Source organism: Rosa rugosa, chromosome 1 (assembly GCF_958449725.1).
Source record: "Rosa rugosa chromosome 1, drRosRugo1.1, whole genome shotgun sequence".
In the NCBI taxonomy this organism is placed as follows: domain Eukaryota; kingdom Viridiplantae; phylum Streptophyta; class Magnoliopsida; order Rosales; family Rosaceae; genus Rosa; species Rosa rugosa.
Window position 1 is genome coordinate 36,569,455 of NC_084820.1, and position 16,591 is coordinate 36,586,045.

The 16,591-nt window shown below is 39.7% G+C and overlaps 3 protein-coding genes across 4 annotated transcripts; 2 read left to right on the forward strand and 1 right to left on the reverse strand.

Moving 5' to 3' along the window:
• Window positions 1–606: 606 nt before the first annotated feature.
• LOC133724785 (probable serine/threonine-protein kinase At1g54610) lies at window positions 607–6,628 on the forward strand. Of its 2 annotated transcripts, XM_062151636.1 has the most exons (9): window positions 607–941; window positions 1,188–1,737; window positions 1,906–2,190; window positions 2,298–2,615; window positions 3,483–3,710; window positions 4,029–4,129; window positions 4,214–4,322; window positions 5,336–5,785; window positions 5,927–6,628. In XM_062151636.1, exons 2-9 carry the CDS (start codon window positions 1,306–1,308, stop codon window positions 6,113–6,115), a joined length of 2,112 nt encoding a protein of 703 aa, XP_062007620.1. In that variant the 5' UTR covers window positions 607–941; window positions 1,188–1,305; the 3' UTR covers window positions 6,116–6,628. The 2 variants fall into 2 exon arrangements, with proteins under 2 accessions (XP_062007620.1, XP_062007617.1); XM_062151633.1 differs by having other exon boundaries at window positions 607–1,737.
• Window positions 6,629–6,995: 367 nt separating this feature from the next.
• On the forward strand, window positions 6,996–9,385 carry LOC133724786 (probable L-type lectin-domain containing receptor kinase VII.2). The gene has a single exon (XM_062151637.1). The coding sequence runs from the start codon at window positions 7,176–7,178 to the stop codon at window positions 9,285–9,287; it is 2,112 nt and encodes a 703-aa protein (XP_062007621.1). The 5' UTR covers window positions 6,996–7,175; the 3' UTR covers window positions 9,288–9,385.
• A 581-nt stretch (window positions 9,386–9,966) lies between these two features.
• Window positions 9,967–14,921, reverse strand: LOC133724787 (uncharacterized). The gene has a single exon (XM_062151638.1). It carries the CDS (start codon window positions 12,074–12,076, stop codon window positions 10,322–10,324), a length of 1,755 nt encoding a protein of 584 aa, XP_062007622.1. The 5' UTR covers window positions 12,077–14,921; the 3' UTR covers window positions 9,967–10,321.
• Window positions 14,922–16,591: the final 1,670 nt, after the last annotated feature.

Consider the following 16,591-nt stretch of genomic DNA (forward strand, 5'->3'; position numbering starts at 1 on the left):
CACCGCCGACCCGCTTTTTAATCGTACGGGTTCAACCCGCTTTATTTCGTGCAGGTTTCGAGTCGTGTTATCGGGTCGTGTCGGAATTGACAGCCCTAGTTCCAACTGTTGATAGACGTCAAAGCTCATATAGATGATCTCCTCAAACCTCTAATCAAAGTTTCAACAAACCTCCAATTGGAATATGACTCGGAGTTCATTATAAACTCTATTTAGAGGCTCAAAACAACCATTCAATACAAAAAGACGACCCTATTAGGCCGTACCACTTGAATTGTAGCCATGCATGACTCAATAGTGACCATGTTAATGATCTTTCGGCTTCTAGTCTTTGATCGTTTCAGTCTAAAATAGTTGTCATATTCTCCGTCTGAATTCTCATCTAGGTTTTATATTCCATCCTTTGACTTCATATATCTAAAATAATTGTCATATTCTATAGCCGAGTTTTGTACATGGCCAAAGGCCCAAAATACTATTCTCTCCGTTGGCCTTCCCCAACCATCATCAAGACCCTAATTTTGATTGGTACCGAGGATTTATTTTATTCAATCATATTGAAGAAGATGGTTACTGGTTGAATAAAAACGCGTTAATGCAAGCATCAAAGTTGCAAACAGAACCCACTAACCTACTTTGAACGCAAAACCAACTCCAACTGTTATTTTTTGTTACTTTAAGTGCAAAGGTGGAAGTGGAAAACTAGAAGAAAGGTTAGGAGTGTGTGTTTTGTTGACTGAGAAAATAGCCGGCAAAGGCCGTCTCTTATATTTTTATGCACAAATCAATATATAAGTTTTGAATACGCGTTGAAGTTTGAACAATCAACCCAAAAAAAAACCCCTGCTTGCTTCTGCTGCTCATTCTTGGTAATCAAGCCTCCGTCAGTCCATTCATTGCTCAATTCTTGATTGCTTTTTCTGGGTCTCTTTTTTCTCAAGGTATTCATCTCACTTGCTCAAAAAGTTTCCTACTTTCCGCAGCAATAAGGCTAGTGTTGAGTTTATTGATTAAAAAAGCTAGTGTCTTTGAGGTCTTATTGGATTGAATTTGGTGACGTGGGTATTGAATTTGGATTCTTATTATAGTTCATTTTGCTGGCTGATCATTGGTCTTGACCTTGAATCGGATGTTTATCTTAAGAAATGGGTATTGGATCAAGTATATGAGGATATTTGATTGTGCAGGTAGATTCTTTGTTATATAGTTGGGTAAAGAAGGAGGTTTGGATTGGTTTTTTTTGGTTGTGAGTTTTGCTTGTGAAGGAGGGTTTTGGAGGGGGATATTTATTGTCTATAGTGCAAAATGGGTTTAATATGTGGGAAGCCTTCTGCGGTTGAAGATAGCCGGGAAAGCCCACCAAAAAGATCATCTTTGGCTTCGAGTAAGAGACACTCAGGGATCAAGGTTCCACGGTTGAATTCTTCAAAAAGAGAGGTTGTTCGTACTAAAGATAGATTGGATGGTGCTGCTGGTGCCGGTGGTGCTGTGAAAGTTATGTTGATTGACAAGGCAATCAGTGGTTCTGTGCGATTATATGATGACCAGAATAAGAGTAAGAAGATAGAAAAGCCTGAGGTTACTGTTCTTGATCATCCGGGTTCAAGAAGAATTCCAAATGTTACTGTGGCTGAGCAGGTAGCCGCTGGGTGGCCTGGTTGGCTCTCTGCAGCTGCAGCTGAAGCTATCAATGGCTGGACACCTCGTCGAGCTGATACTTTCCAGAAGTTAAATAAAGTATGCTGTGTTCTTTACTTGATATTTGATACTCAATTTTTCTTATCTGGTCTTGTGTAAATATAGATCTAGACTGAGCTTTAATATTACTTACTCACTTTTTTATTTTATTTTAATATTTACTGATTCTTGCTTTCTTCGTCATGTTTTGGCATCTACTTCTTTCAGATTGGGCAAGGAACTTATAGTAGCGTCTACAAGGCCCGTGATGTCCTGAATGATAAATTTGTTGCTTTGAAAAAAGTAAGATTTGATAATCTTGACACTGAGAGTGTCAAGTTTATGGCAAGGGAAATCCTTTTCTTGCGTAGGCTTGATCATCCTAATGTAATAAAATTGGAAGGATTGATTACATCACGGACATCAAGCAGCTTGTACCTTGTTTTTGAGTATATGGAACATGATCTTACAGGACTTGCATCACGACCAGGGATTAATTTCTCTGAACCTCAGGTAGTTTGACAATTTTACACTTCTGATTATTCTAGTACTTTCGCCTTAAGCTTAACTTTTGCTAGTCATCTTCATACCTAACTTCTAGAATCTTTATGTCATATTAGGTTAAGTGCTACATGCAGCAACTTCTCAGTGGACTTAATCACTGTCATAGTCATGGTGTTTTGCACCGTGACATAAAGGGGTCAAATCTTCTTGTTGACAACAATGGAATCTTGAAAATTGCGGACTTTGGCTTGGCAAGCTTTTATGATCCACATCACAGTGTTGCACTGACAAGCCGTGTGGTAACTCTCTGGTATCGACCTCCAGAACTTCTACTTGGAGCCTCTAAATATGGGGTTGCAGTGGATTTGTGGAGCACTGGTTGCATTCTAGGAGAATTATATTCTGGAAAACCAATCCTGCCAGGAAAAACTGAGGTAACAAATTTACAATTTCCTCTGCCTCTCCCCTTCTCTGAGATGCATCCATCATTTATGACCTCGTGGGCTGGATTAAATCATTGTTATACTGTGGAATTATCACAGTTTTAATTAGACTCAAGTATAAAACTGAATTATGACTCTATTTTCTTGATTCTTATTTTCAATTTTGGCTTATATAGACGTTGTTGAGATTGGAAGTTGCATGGGAAGTATATTTTATTTCATGTATAAAGGCTAGTTATAGAAGCTTGATTAGATATGATAATCATTTCATTGACAGAGTTTTTCACTAATTATATCTGCAATAATTCTTGGATGGTAATAGTTAAATTCAAATGGCTCATCATTATATACGAAAAATAAAAGTTGACCAATCATTGTTATGATCAAATGTAACAAGGAAGAGCTCGTCTTATAAGCTCATATGTTCTTCAGAGGTACATCTGTTCTCTGTCCATTTCAGATTCGAAGTGAACTTTTCCTTCTGTCTTTTGACAGATAAACATATGCACATTTGTTAAGAAATCCGTTGGTTAATCGTTCCTCCAATATATCATGCTTGTATTGTATGAAAAATAAAGTTGAGACCAATCATTTTTATGATCAACTGTAATAAGGAAGAGCACAAATGGAATCATATACGGTTCATATGTTCTTCAGAGGTACATCTGTTCTCTGTCCTTTTCAGATTTGAAGTGAACTTACGCTTCTGTCTTCTGACAGATAAACATATGCACATATGTTAAGAAATCTGTTGGTTAATCATTTCTCCAATGTATCATGATTGTATTATATGGTGCCTATAAGCATCTTTATCTTTATTATTATTATTATTTTGAGTAGTTTATCTGTATGTTGTAGGTTGAACAGTTGCATAAAATTTTTAAGCTCTGTGGCTCACCATCTGAGGATTATTGGCGTAAATTACACTTGCGGCATTCAACAGTGATAAGACCGCCACAACCTTATAGAAGATGTGTTGCAGAGACTTTTAAGGACCTTCCTCCTGTTGCTCTGCAGCTGATGGAAAGTTTACTATCTTTGGATCCTGCTGATCGAGGAACTGCTGCTATTGCTCTCAATAGTGAGGTGCGAGGATACAGACACACACACACACACACACACACACACAGATATATATTTTTAATTGCAACACCACTAGTGTTATGAATGCTGATACATATTTTTATCTATTTATTATTATGAAGTGTTTAACGACGCTTTTTCTTCCAAACCAACAATAAGAATTCTATTTTAATAGCTGTCAAAACATTACCTGAAAATTTGCATTTTCTAAACCTCCTAAAAGAAATCAATGATTTGTTTTGTTTAGGAGCTGTTTATTGATAACCAATGGGGTCCATGAATTCTTTTAGCTGTAGTAACCATATAATATTCTTTCTACAGTACTTTACCACCAAACCTCTGGCTTGTGAGCCTTCAAGTTTGCCCAAGTACCCCCCAAGCAAAGAGATTGATGCAAAATTGAGAGAAGAAGAAGCTAGAAGGTACATCTTAATTCCTAAGATCAGTACTCTTTTGGATATTGTACAAGGATGATGGAACTTTAAATTTTGGAACACTTCTTTTAGGCAAGGAGCAAGTGGAGGAAGGGCACAGAAATCAGACCTAGGAACCAGAGGACCACCCTCAGCAATTTCTGCATCAAATGCTAATGCTGAGTCAACTACATCAGTACAGGTAACTTTATTTAAGTTTTTAATCCTAGTGTTGCGGCATGAAGTCTCGTCCTTTGGTTAAAATGAAGTTAATAGAAGTTTTTTTATAAATGTGGTGAAAAAAATTTAATATTAAGCAAACATACTTTTGAAATGAGGTTTTACACTCGAAAATAAAAACTGATGTTTTCATTTGTTACCTAAGATAAGAAAATACAACAGTGGACCCGAAAAAAGACATTAATGTCAGAAAATGGAACTTTCCTCTTATATTCTACCAAGGGCATGGATTTACAATTGTCTTAAATCATTGTCTAAAATTATGGTGTTTTGCAGCCATTTCTAGTTGGCTTTGCCCATGACTTAGATTACTTAATTGTATGCCATGTATGCCATAGGAGGGCAAGTTGTGTAGTGACTATCAATTCAACATGACCCCTTCGTTTCTGAACTCTTGAACTTTATCTCTTAATTGAATCTGAGAGTTAGTTAAAACCTGTTATGGGCTTCTTGGACTTTTTGTGTTTCAAGCAGTGAATCCTTCACTTACAAGAGTCTTGGGCTTATGGATACTTTGTTTTTTAAACATTTAATTTCATGCTGTCTATATCGAATGTTAGAAGGAAGATACTAGGAATATAGATGTATATATCATATTGGAGGTTAGCTGCCTCTACTACAGAATGCCAATTGATTGAGTGTCACAAATCAGAACAAGTAGTTTGTTTTCCGAAGAATCTCAATTTTTTCTTTTGAGTATTATGCATCAAGATTAAACTGCAGCTTCTTTCAAAATTGCTTGGATGTACACGTTTCAAAAGAAACTTTCTGTTCTTTTCTTTTTAAGACATATTTCCATGGTCTTTGTTTATGGTTTTTGAAGATTTCTTCTTCAACACATGCACATCTTATATTACTTTTGCTGTATAATTGTTTTGCCCTTTATTTTTGAAATTGAGGTGTGCTAATAGAAATTTAAAAATGCATCTGTCTCTGGTTTAGTTTTGTCTGATGTCAGTTCCTCTATACGCACAGAAAAGACAGGGATATTCCAATCCAAATATACGAAGTGAAATGTTCAATCCTCATAGGGAGGAAGCTGTTTCTAGTTTCATGATTGATCCATCCAAACAGTTGCGAACGGATAAAGACGCTAGAAAGGATTTCTCAGAGAACCATAATAAGAGGACTTCAGTATCCGGACCACTCATCCATGGACCTGCATGGGCTAAATCTGGGAGGGAACGTGGTGATTCTAATAGAACCAACTTGTCAAAGTTATCTGGTTTAGTATTGGCTAGGACGACTGCTCCCTCTGAAGATCAAAAAGAGAAACCAGGTACTTCACGGCCTGAAACAGCAAGACAAGTAGGCAGATTTCAAGGGTCATTTGATGGAGAGGATTTCACCAAAAGGCAGGATCAGATGCGTCACCCGCAGAGAATCACCGGTGGTCATCAGATAGAAGATGAGAAAGCAAATCTGGTTAGTTTTGTTTTTCTCTACAACATTCTCTTATCTCTTACCTGTCATAATTTACTCAGTTTTTGTGTGATACCCTGGATTCTTGTCAGATTCTGTTTCATAGTTAGTTGAACTTGGATTGATCCTCAAAATTCTTTTCAGAATGGTCGTGGTCCCAAGGGAAACAAAATATATGTCTCTGGCCCGTTACTTGTTTCGTCAAACAATGTTGATCAGATGCTTAAAGAGCATGATCGTCGGATCCAAGAATATGCTCGACGGGCACGACTTGACAAGAATAGGCCTGGTAAGCAAGGGACGACAAATTCATCTTCTGCTTCAAGGCATTAAGCTGTATGAGCTATTCCATCAATCATTTCTATTCATTTTCCTCAACAAGCGTCGAGCATGGAGCATCGAGCTGGGTCCCTGGATCCCTTTGACCATATAACACATACACACACGGAGGAGAGATAGAGAGAGCTAAGCTCCCCTCTAATATAGTATTGTACCCTGTATAGTAAGTACTAGTGTAAGAGTCCTGCTTCATCAGATACGCCTTTACTTGGTGTGGTAAGAAGAAATATCAGAATGACCAGTTGTGGTGCTGTTGTACCCAGTCGCATACTTGCCAGCTTTACCCTTATTAGAAAGAAAAAAAGAGCTTCCATAGATTGATAATTCCAAATTGTTCATATAGTTATTATCTGTTAGTCAAACTGGTACCTTTGTCCATTCTTTGGTATTTTTGGGAACCAAGAATGGGATGACCCTGCTGTGAGACTTGCCAATGGTAAAATAAAATTTTACATTATGGGACACTTACCAGAAAGAAGGTATGACCCTGTCAAGCCCACATGGGTACTAATTCTTGTAAGTTGTACTGAGGTTTGATTAGTAAGGTGGAATGCATTCTGTGGGTAACTCTGAAACGAATAATCTTAATACAGTAAAACTGAAATATGTAATACAGTAAATAATCACTCATCATTATAAACCTAGTTTACAGTTCATCCTAAATGTTACAAAATAAAAATATATGCCCAACAGCACTAATGTTACCAAATCAAAGTCAATGGTCAAATGCTGAAGTTGTTGTATCCCCTTGCGTCTGGAAGCAGTCATGATCATAAAAGTCAATAATATGCTCAACTTGAAACATTCAAACAAGTTTAAGCAATGCGAAGAAAATTAGAAACAGGGCCTTGGAGACAAACATAAACACGTTTTCAACAATGTCCAACTAATGAACAGTTCTCAAAGAGGTCAATTAAGGTTTACCTTCATGAAGAAACAAGTGATAACAAAACTCGACTTATCTAAACACAAACATGATAGCCCCCAAGATGCACTTCCTTGTTTAACAAGAACAAATGATTGCTTTCTGTAAGCTCTTTTTTCTCTACCTCTAATGTCTTCTCGACCAACCCTCTTTCTCTGCCTCAATATTTCAACCATACTCGTGCTTGAAATAACATTAATCCTCAGCTGCTTATCAAACTCAGTTTCATCCACCACCGAGTTCGTCTTCAACACCAACTTCAACTCCACCAGCCTCCTTCTCAATGGAAACGCCACAATCCAATCCTCCATCCTCAGCCTCACAAATGAATCAACATTCTCTATGGGACGTGCTTTGTATGCTCAGAAAGTCCAGACAAAACTCGCCAACTCTTCATCTCCAATTCCCTTCTCAACCTCCTTCATATTCTCCCTTGCACCTGTCCAAGACCTCCAGCCCGGCCATGGCTTTGCCTTTGTGTTCTTGCCCTTTTCTGATTTAACTGGTGCCAGCTCTGCTCAGCATTTGGGCTTATTCAACTTCACCAATAATGGTGACCCCAATAACAATATTCTTGGTATTGAATTCGATGTGTTCAAGAACCAAGAATTTGAGGATCCTAGTAATAACCATGTTGGTGTGGATATTAACTCGCTCACGTCTATTCGTTCAGAGGCTGCAGGGCATTGGACTAGTAATGAGGATGGTGGGAATTTCAAGGAGCTGAAGCTCAATAATGGGGTCAATTACCAAGTGTGGATTGATTTTCAGGGTTCAACTATTAATGTGACGATGGCTCATGCTGGTGTTAAAAAGCCTCAGAAGCCATTGATCAGTGAGGTAGTTGATCTTTCTAGGGTGCTTTTGGATGAAATGTATGTGGGGTTTAGTGGAGCAACCGGGGCATTGGTAGAGAGCCATAGGATATTGGCTTGGAGCTTTAGTAATTCGAATTTTTCAATCGGTGACGCTTTGGTCACTCAGAATTTGCCTTCATTTGTGGTTTCTGAGGCCTACGTGTTTGGATCAAAAGAGTTTATTGTAGGAATTAGTGTTGGTAGTGTTTTGGTCATTTGGTGTGGGGTTTTGGTATATGTGCTTTTTGTGAAGACCAAAAGGAGGAAAAGGGATGGGGAAACGGAGGACATTGAAATTTGGGAATCGGAATATTGGCCACACCGGATTGATTATCAAGAGATTCGTAAGGCAACGGAGGGATTTTCGGAGAAAAATGTGATTGGAACTGGAGGGATTGGGAAGGTCTATAAGGGGGTACTGGCAGGAGAAGAAGTTGCAGTTAAAAGAATTTCACATGAAGGTGAACATGGGTTGAGAGAGTTCTTGGCTGAGGTATCAAGCTTAGGAAGACTGAAGCATAGAAATTTAGTGGGATTGAGAGGTTGGTGCAAGAAAGAGAAAGGCAGCCTGATTTTGGTTTACGATTACATGAAAAATGGGAGCTTGGATAAGAGGCTATTTGATTGCACTGAGACAATGATGTTGAGTTGGGAAGAGAGAATAAAGGTCCTGAAAGATGTGGCTTGCGGGATATTGTATCTGCATGAAGGTTGGGAAGCTAAGATTTTGCATAGAGACATTAAGGCAAGCAATGTGCTGCTTGGTAAGGATATGAATGCAAGGTTGGGGGATTTCGGGTTGGCCAGAATGCACCATCCGGGTGAACTTCGGGGCACAACGACACAAGTGGTTGGGACGGTGGGCTACATGGCACCAGAAGTGGTTCGAACAGGACGAGCCTCAGCTGAGATTGATGTGTTTGGTTTTGGGATATTGATCCTAGAAGTGGTGTGTGGACGAAGACCGATTGAAGCAGGACAGCCAGGGTTGGTCGATTGGGTTTGTACATTAATGGAAAGAGGGGAAATGATTCATGGTCTTGATGAGCGGTTGAAGAGTAAAGGTGGATATAGCATTGAGGAGGTTGAGAGTTTTCTTCGTTTGGGTTTGTTGTGCGCATATCCTGAGCCTCGTGGTCGCCCAACAATGAGGCAAGTTATGAAAGTTCTGGAAGGGGCAACAGATATAAGCATTGATAGGTCTGAAGGGCAAGAAGGGGAAGGAATTGAAGTAAATTTACTGCAAAAAATGATAACAACCTCAATGTGGTCTACTTACCCACTGAAGCTGGGAGGAAGGGGACACCCTACATTTGAAGATATCAAACAATCTTTAGGTTCTTCATCATTGTTTGGATCAGACATAATTCGAGTTGGTAGATGATCAAGGATGTCAGGATTTGTTTGCTTTGGTTTTGTGTGTTCCAACACATTAAGATTGGTCCATTCTTCTATACCAAATTTTGCAATACATTTACTTTCTGGATATGTCCATAACCCATAATTTACATAAATCAACTTGTCAAGTACAAATTAAACAACATGGAAACCACCCAATAAAGAAATCAACTCCAAGACAGAACGTTGGAGAGCATCATTTGGCAAATTCAATAGTCCAGATAGGCGTTTTTGAGCTAGATTTATATCAGAAAATGCTACCAGAAAGGCGTTTTTGGCAAATTCATTTGTGCAGTTTCATGAAGAACAAGAAGAAGTTACCAGAAACGGGAGAGAATATATGTAATAGTAAAGAACGGAAAGCTCAAAGAGAGATAACAGGCATGAAACTTAACCTAAAGCATGCTGCCCATGGGATTAAGAACCAACAAAAAAAAGGACCCGATAACCAACCTGTCCGATAACTGTGAGACCATCCCAGTCAGAAAATGCTGCTTTTAGTCAGGCATTGGTCAGATCCTAGAGAACTTGCACGCACCAAAGCTCCGCACTGGATTCAACAGTCAACACCATGTCCAACAGAAGCAGAGCTGTTTCGTTGCTCTCGATTGAGATCAGGAGAACTTGTTATGATCAAAAGGAAATGAAATACAAAGAAAATCGAAAATGACAATGCTCTTCCCTCAAAATGAAATATAACTTAGAAGTTTGCTCAACAACATAAATTACAAAAGACATATGCTCTTCCTCCTAATGAAACCGCAGTCCTGATGGCCTAGTGCCTCAAACTGGGTTTGAAGCATAAATAAATAACAGTGATGACTGTCCAAAAGACACATTTTCTTCCTTCCAGTAGTGGGGAGCGAGAGCCTAGCCTCCCTACTGGATTTTGGGCATAAATAACCGACACTGATTTCCTTCCTTCCTAATCAACCCGCACCACAGTAGCGGGAGGGGATGATAGGGCCTCCCACTCCCACTCCACTGTATTTCAGGCATAAACAAACAGATCAACAAGAGTCATTCTCCTCCTATAGTAGGAGTAGAACCAATTTCAATACCAAATAGTTTCAATGTGTTGTTGTTGAGGGTGCTGTTGGCCATATTCATCAACACATCTGCTGCAGCTTCCTCTACTTGTGTGAGCCCGGTAGTGCGCTTCCGCTTTGCCTTTGATGAGTCCTCCTCCGGTTTTGATTCTCCCGCAGTAGTGGAAGGATGTTTTGATTCTTGTGGAGTAGCGGGAGGGTGTTTTGATTCTGCTGCAGTCGTGGACTTCCTCTTCCTGCTGTGGATTGGTTCACCAGATGAGAATGCTGCTGCTGCTAACTTGTCATTCTTCCGGAGTCGACAAATGACATAATCTCCAATATCAGCATCAAGCAGACTATACTCATCCAAATACCAACAAGCATGGTGTGGAGAGCCAACTTTCTCATACCGCAACTTCCTCTTCCGGCCAATGTGGTTTCCAGTTCTGTCATCAACAATGGGCTTGGAGACATCTCCTTCGCTCCAAGTACCGCCGGATCCAACCTTGCGGCCAATGCGTGAGCCCTTGGGGTTCACCTTCTTCAATTGTGTAAAGAAGAACAAGTCCTGGTTGCACAATTCAGCTCCCCTAAACATGTCCCATATCTCCCAAGGCTCTGTGCTTCCAAACAAATCAAACTCATGCAAAAATTGATTCTCTTTCTTACATACCTCCACCTCCACCGCCTCCGCCTCCTCCTCCCTTGCCACCAGCTTCAGCTCTTTCTCGTCTTCGTCCTTGTTCTTCACGTACTCCAGTAACAGCAGAGGAGCCGCTTGCCCCTCTCCTTCCTTCTTCTCCTTCTCCTTCTCCTTCTTCTTTTTCTTCTCCTCTTCCTCCTCCACTGACACCAGCGCCAACACTTGGCCCGTCTTCTCCTTCTCTCCCTCCGCCGCCGCATCGCCTCCGCCTCCGCCGCCGTTCTTCCTCTTCTCTTCCTCCGCCTCCGCAGGCGGCGCGTGGCCTTCCTCTTCTTTGCAGTTGTCTTTGCTCTCCTCCGCCGCCGCCGTCGCCAATGGAGGCTCCTCCGCCGCCGGGAGGGCCTTAATTTCCTCCTCCGCCGCCGTCTCCACCTCCTCAGCGATGAACGACAGGCCTCTGCCGCCCTTGCCCTTGTTCTTGTTGTAGAGAAAGTAACAGATCAGCTCCTGATCCGTAGGGTGGAACCTGAACCCCACCGGAATCGGTCCAGAAGCTTCCATGGACGCCGCCACCGATATGGCCAGCAAATCCCTATTCCCTCCGGTCCCGCCTCCAGATCTGTTGTTCTCCCGCAGCCGGCAAATGACGTAATCGGCGGATTTGATGCCGTCGAGACTATACTCCTCCATGTACCAGCAGCCGTGCTGGTCGGAGAGCTTGTTCTCGTACCGGAACTTCCTCTTCCGGCCGATTGGGGTTTTGTTCTTCTTGTTCTTCTCCCCGACGAAAATGGGCCTGGACGGTTCGCCTTCGCTCCAAGTCCCCGTCCCAATCTTCCGATTGATTCGCGTGCCGTGCGGATTCACCTTCTTCAGCTTTGTGAAGAAGAACAAATCCTGGTCGTACAGATCCGCTCCGCCGTGGGCTTCCCAAATGTTCCAGGGCTCCGTCTCGCCATACAAATCAAACTCCGGCACCACCGCCGCCGCCGCGGCCGCCTCATCTTCTCCCTTGCTGACCTTGTTCTTCAAATACAGGTAGTGCCGGATGAGCTCGTCGTCGGTCGGGTGGAACCGGAAACCTACCGGAACGTAGGCCATCGTCGTTTACTTTGACTGATTTTTTTTGTTTTTTTTTCAAAAAATTTGAATCGAATTTCGAGAAGTGATGTTTTGAGGTATCCAATTTAGAGGATTGAGAATGAGATAAAGAGTTTCGACCCGTCTGGACTGGGAAACAAAGGGGATTGCAACGACCTAAACCTCATTCGTTTAGGAATTGCATTCCTTAAAGTGATAGGAAATTTCTTTATTTTTCCCATTTTCTTTTTCTTTTCTACGCTGCTGTCGTCTCCTTGTGCCATCTGTCCGCTGGACTCTCTGTTTTGTACTTGGCCTTCATTTCCCCGAATTTTACGATTCCGCCCACTCTACCTTTGACTCGTCTCTGGAGCCTGGAGCTTCTTCTCTGGGATTGATTGCCTCGTCTGGTTTGGTTCTGTAAGATTCAATTCAGCCTTCTTCTCTGTTATTCAATTTGTAGACTATGTTTTGAACTCAGGAACACCACAGCGTTTGGGGGCATTTCCTCAAGTTTCTGTTTTTTAACTGTGGTGGAGGGTGTTTAAGGGTTTAGTGGTGTTGGGTTGTTTCAAAGGCGTGCTTTAGTTGTTGGGAATTGATTGCACGGCTCTGGGGAATAGGTGCTTTTTGGATCATTATGCATTTCACACAATTACATTAATATCTCAAGTAAATAGAGCCATATTTGAAAATAGGAAAAGCAAATGGATTTCTGGGCGGCTACAACCCAGAAATCTATGTCACTTTCTTTTGTTCCTGAAATTTGATCTGATGGTGGACTTCTACATTGGTTATGGCTGACCTTGCAGTATGCTGGGCTAACTTTGTAGTATAGTTTCTACACACATTCGTTATCAAAATTCTGTTTGATAACAAAATTCTTTGGTGTTTGGCTACTTGCATTTGGAACTCTTCCACAACCCCCCACCTTCTTGTTAAATGATGAGAACAGCTCAAAAAGATTTGTGACTTTCAAATATATGTTTATCCTCTTTCAGTTTTTCGTTTTTCCCAATACTCTATATATCAAATGTCTTTTTGCTAAATGGGATGCCGAGTTTAATTTTGAAGCTTGGGTTTTAAATATTATGGCTTCTTCATGCATGTATCTGTTGGTGTACAAATATTTTATTTTTAATTCTTGTACACACACTACCACATATGCCTGAGAAAAGGATTTATTGTTAGTAAGGTAGATATTACAGTGAGCTCATAAGTTGTTGTTGTTGTCTTGTGTGCTTCGGTTTCTTCAGAGTTTTGGGATGGCTCTTTCCATCCTTCTTAATTTGTTTATTTCACTTATTTTGACGGTTTCTTATTTTGGTGTTTTTGTTGCCTGTCTTCTAGTGAATCCCTTGTTCCCTGCCTTGTAATTTTCTCCACTCTCAGTAAAAAAAATTTGTTTCTCGTATACAAAAGATTAAAAATTAAATAATCAACCAATCACATTTTTCATTATCTATATTTGCTTTGATTTTACTTTTGGTTTGATTTTAGCAACTTTTGAGTTTTGTTCTATTTGACCAAGTTCAGAACATGAAGATAATGGGCCATTCTGATTCGAGAGACATCATTGTTTTCCTCAATGGCCTTTTTTTTTTTTTTTTTCTAAGAATCCTTGATGCCCAATTTTTTCCCTGCAGTAATTGCTCTTTATTTTCCAGTACTCTGAAAAAATATAAAATAAATAAATAAACAGAGTTGACTTCATATGGTTGCCAAATTCCCCTTAGTTCATTTTGATCTTGTCATTGTAATAGTAGTTGAAATACTTTTGCAGTGTTATCAAAGCAGTGTAAAATAGTACAGTCATCAGGTATGTGAAACCTTTGGTGACCTGAGACTTTTTGATGTGGAGTCAGTTGAATTATTTTTAAAAAGTCCAATTACTAAGCACCCTATAATTAAGTCCTTCATTATGTAATAAATGCAATTCACAAATAAATTATTGGTTATTGTTTTTTGATTTTCTTTATGTCGTGTGTTAAGTGTCATAGTTTTAGTCATTCAAAATCCTTTAGTGCAAGAGTTCTGAGTGTTTCGATGATTATCAATGGCTCCAAGTGCTACTTTGTAACTTGCAAGTTCTGAAAGATGAGTTATTAGTGAAAAATCCTGAGACCTTCTGCTTGTTTTTGCAACATGGGTTGACTTGGAGCCATTCCAAGACATCTTTGGTGGGTAGGCGGAGTTTTTCTAATTTCTCAGTGATTCCTAGAAGTCTAGAACCCTATGTTGTGAACCTGGTACTTTCCTATTCCCTTATCATTTTACTGCATTGTTGTACATCACTTTTGTAGTTCTTACAGTCCCAAGATTTTGAAAAATACTTATAATTCCAAAAGACTGCAAACGTCCCAGGGGGTAGTACTGCATTGTCAGTCGTGTTTCTCATTTTGATATTATCATATGGAACAGTCTTGAGTTAATTAAAAATTAAGAATTGCAAAGGTATTTCCATTACAGTTATCATAACTGGAGAGACATATCTGATTGTTTATTGAAGTCTTGAAGAATCTGGTTGAGTACTGTATTCTTTCCAGTATTGTTACTTCATTGGTGGTTGAACATAGAATGCAGAGATGCTGTTTTGGGGAAAAAAAAAGAAAAAAGAAAAAAGAAAAAGCCAATGAGAGTTGGTTCAGTTGGCAAGGGCGGACTTGAGGTGTAAACCCACATAAGTTCGATCCCCGCTACCAACAATCTCTCATTTGGTGGGCTATCTAGGAAATGTCCTGCATAATTCCATACCAATGGGCTGGGCTGGGACACTGGCCAGTTTCGTAAGTCCTGTTGGGTTGAGGTCGTAGGTTTGCCCTGACCCTGGTAGTGTAGGGAAGCCTCCCTCTTACCTAAACTTTTTTGTACCCAAAAAAAAAAAAAAAAAAAAAAAAATTCAACAAGTGAAGGACAGGAGCTCATTGGTGAGCTCATTAGTGATTGCAATCTTGTGCGCCTGGGTTTCTTTAGAGTTTTGGGATGGTTCTTTCCATTTTTTATTAGTTTTGTCTGTTTCTTTTATTGTTGATGGTTTCTTTGTTTTGGAGTTTTATTGGCCATCTAGGGAACTTGTTCTGTGATTATTTTTATTTTATTTTCAGGGAAAGTTTTGTTCTCATTAAAATGCAAACCACATTCTCCTTTTTTTTTTTTTTTTTTCCATTTTATAAATTTGGATGGGTTATTTGATTGTGTTCGGAACATGCAGTAAATGAATCATTCTGATTCGAGAGATAACATCATTTCCTCACTGAAGCACCAAGACTTCAATTGATCAGGAGTCTGGTCACTCCGGTGTTGGATACTCTGACAGGACATGACATGACACAGCTCCAACATGTGTCGGACCGTGTCCTTTGACTTTGAGTTTCTGACACGGGTGAGGACGCATCAGCGACATGGTTCCAACAGAGTTTATTTGCAATTTTATTGATGGCCAAAACTTGTATTTTGGCTCATGTTTGAATTTTGTTTCTCTGTCATCCAATAAAGAATTCATCTAACTAGTTTGTTTCATATGATGCAAGATAAAGGAAAATGCTCCTGTGTCAGACACGCCCGTTAGGACTCACTGCCATATTTTTCGTTACATAAGAGTATTATCATAATTGGTAACATTTATATACTAGATCACTGTTTAAAGATCATGCATGCAAAAAAAAAAAAAATCAATGAAAATGGACATCACAGTCATCCAACTGTGTCAAAAGAAATGGATGATTTATCATAAGATTCTTAACTTTCACCAAAACTGTCCAATTGTTTGATAGGGTTGGATAAGTAAACAGTCTCAGATTTCATTGAATTTTTTTACAAATGAATTTCACAGATTAATTTAGAAAATGAATGGTTCTTATCCTGAAAGTATAGTATGGCGTATGCAAATATGAGAGAATTTGGATGGGTGTGTCCAAATTGATTTGGACAAGAATATTGTCCGAACACAAACCATGAATCTTTAGTGTTATGTAATGTTGTTTACGTGGCTGTGTGAGTCTTGGTTACAAGCCAATAATCTTAATGATGAAAATCTATTAGCATGGAGTTATTATTGCTCAAGATAACATAACATTCGAACTATTTTGCTGGTGCATCCTTAGAGTCCCACTGATGTATGTGAGACCAATTCAGACACCTAGAAAACCAATTTGAATGTGTATGTATGAACAGCTATTATCTCAGATGAAGTTGATAACTTTTTGCCAAACTAATCTCTTTAAATAGTTTTATTGATGGAGAGTGGGGACTCCATGAAAGCTATCTTTGAATACAGATTGCGTTATCTTTAAATTCTGATATCTTCTCTGTTAATTCTATCAGGCAACTAACTCTCATGGGCATTGTTAGTCAGCTGCCAGATCGAGACAGCTTATCATCCATTATCTATTGCAGTTCATGTGAAGATCAAAAAATGCACTGCATCAAAATGGAAGCTGAGTGGTCCAATTAATGGAAGAGAGTGGAGTAAACGATGATCAAATTATATACTCATAGCTGTTGGCGGTCATTGATTTAAAACTCTTCTGGGACAGC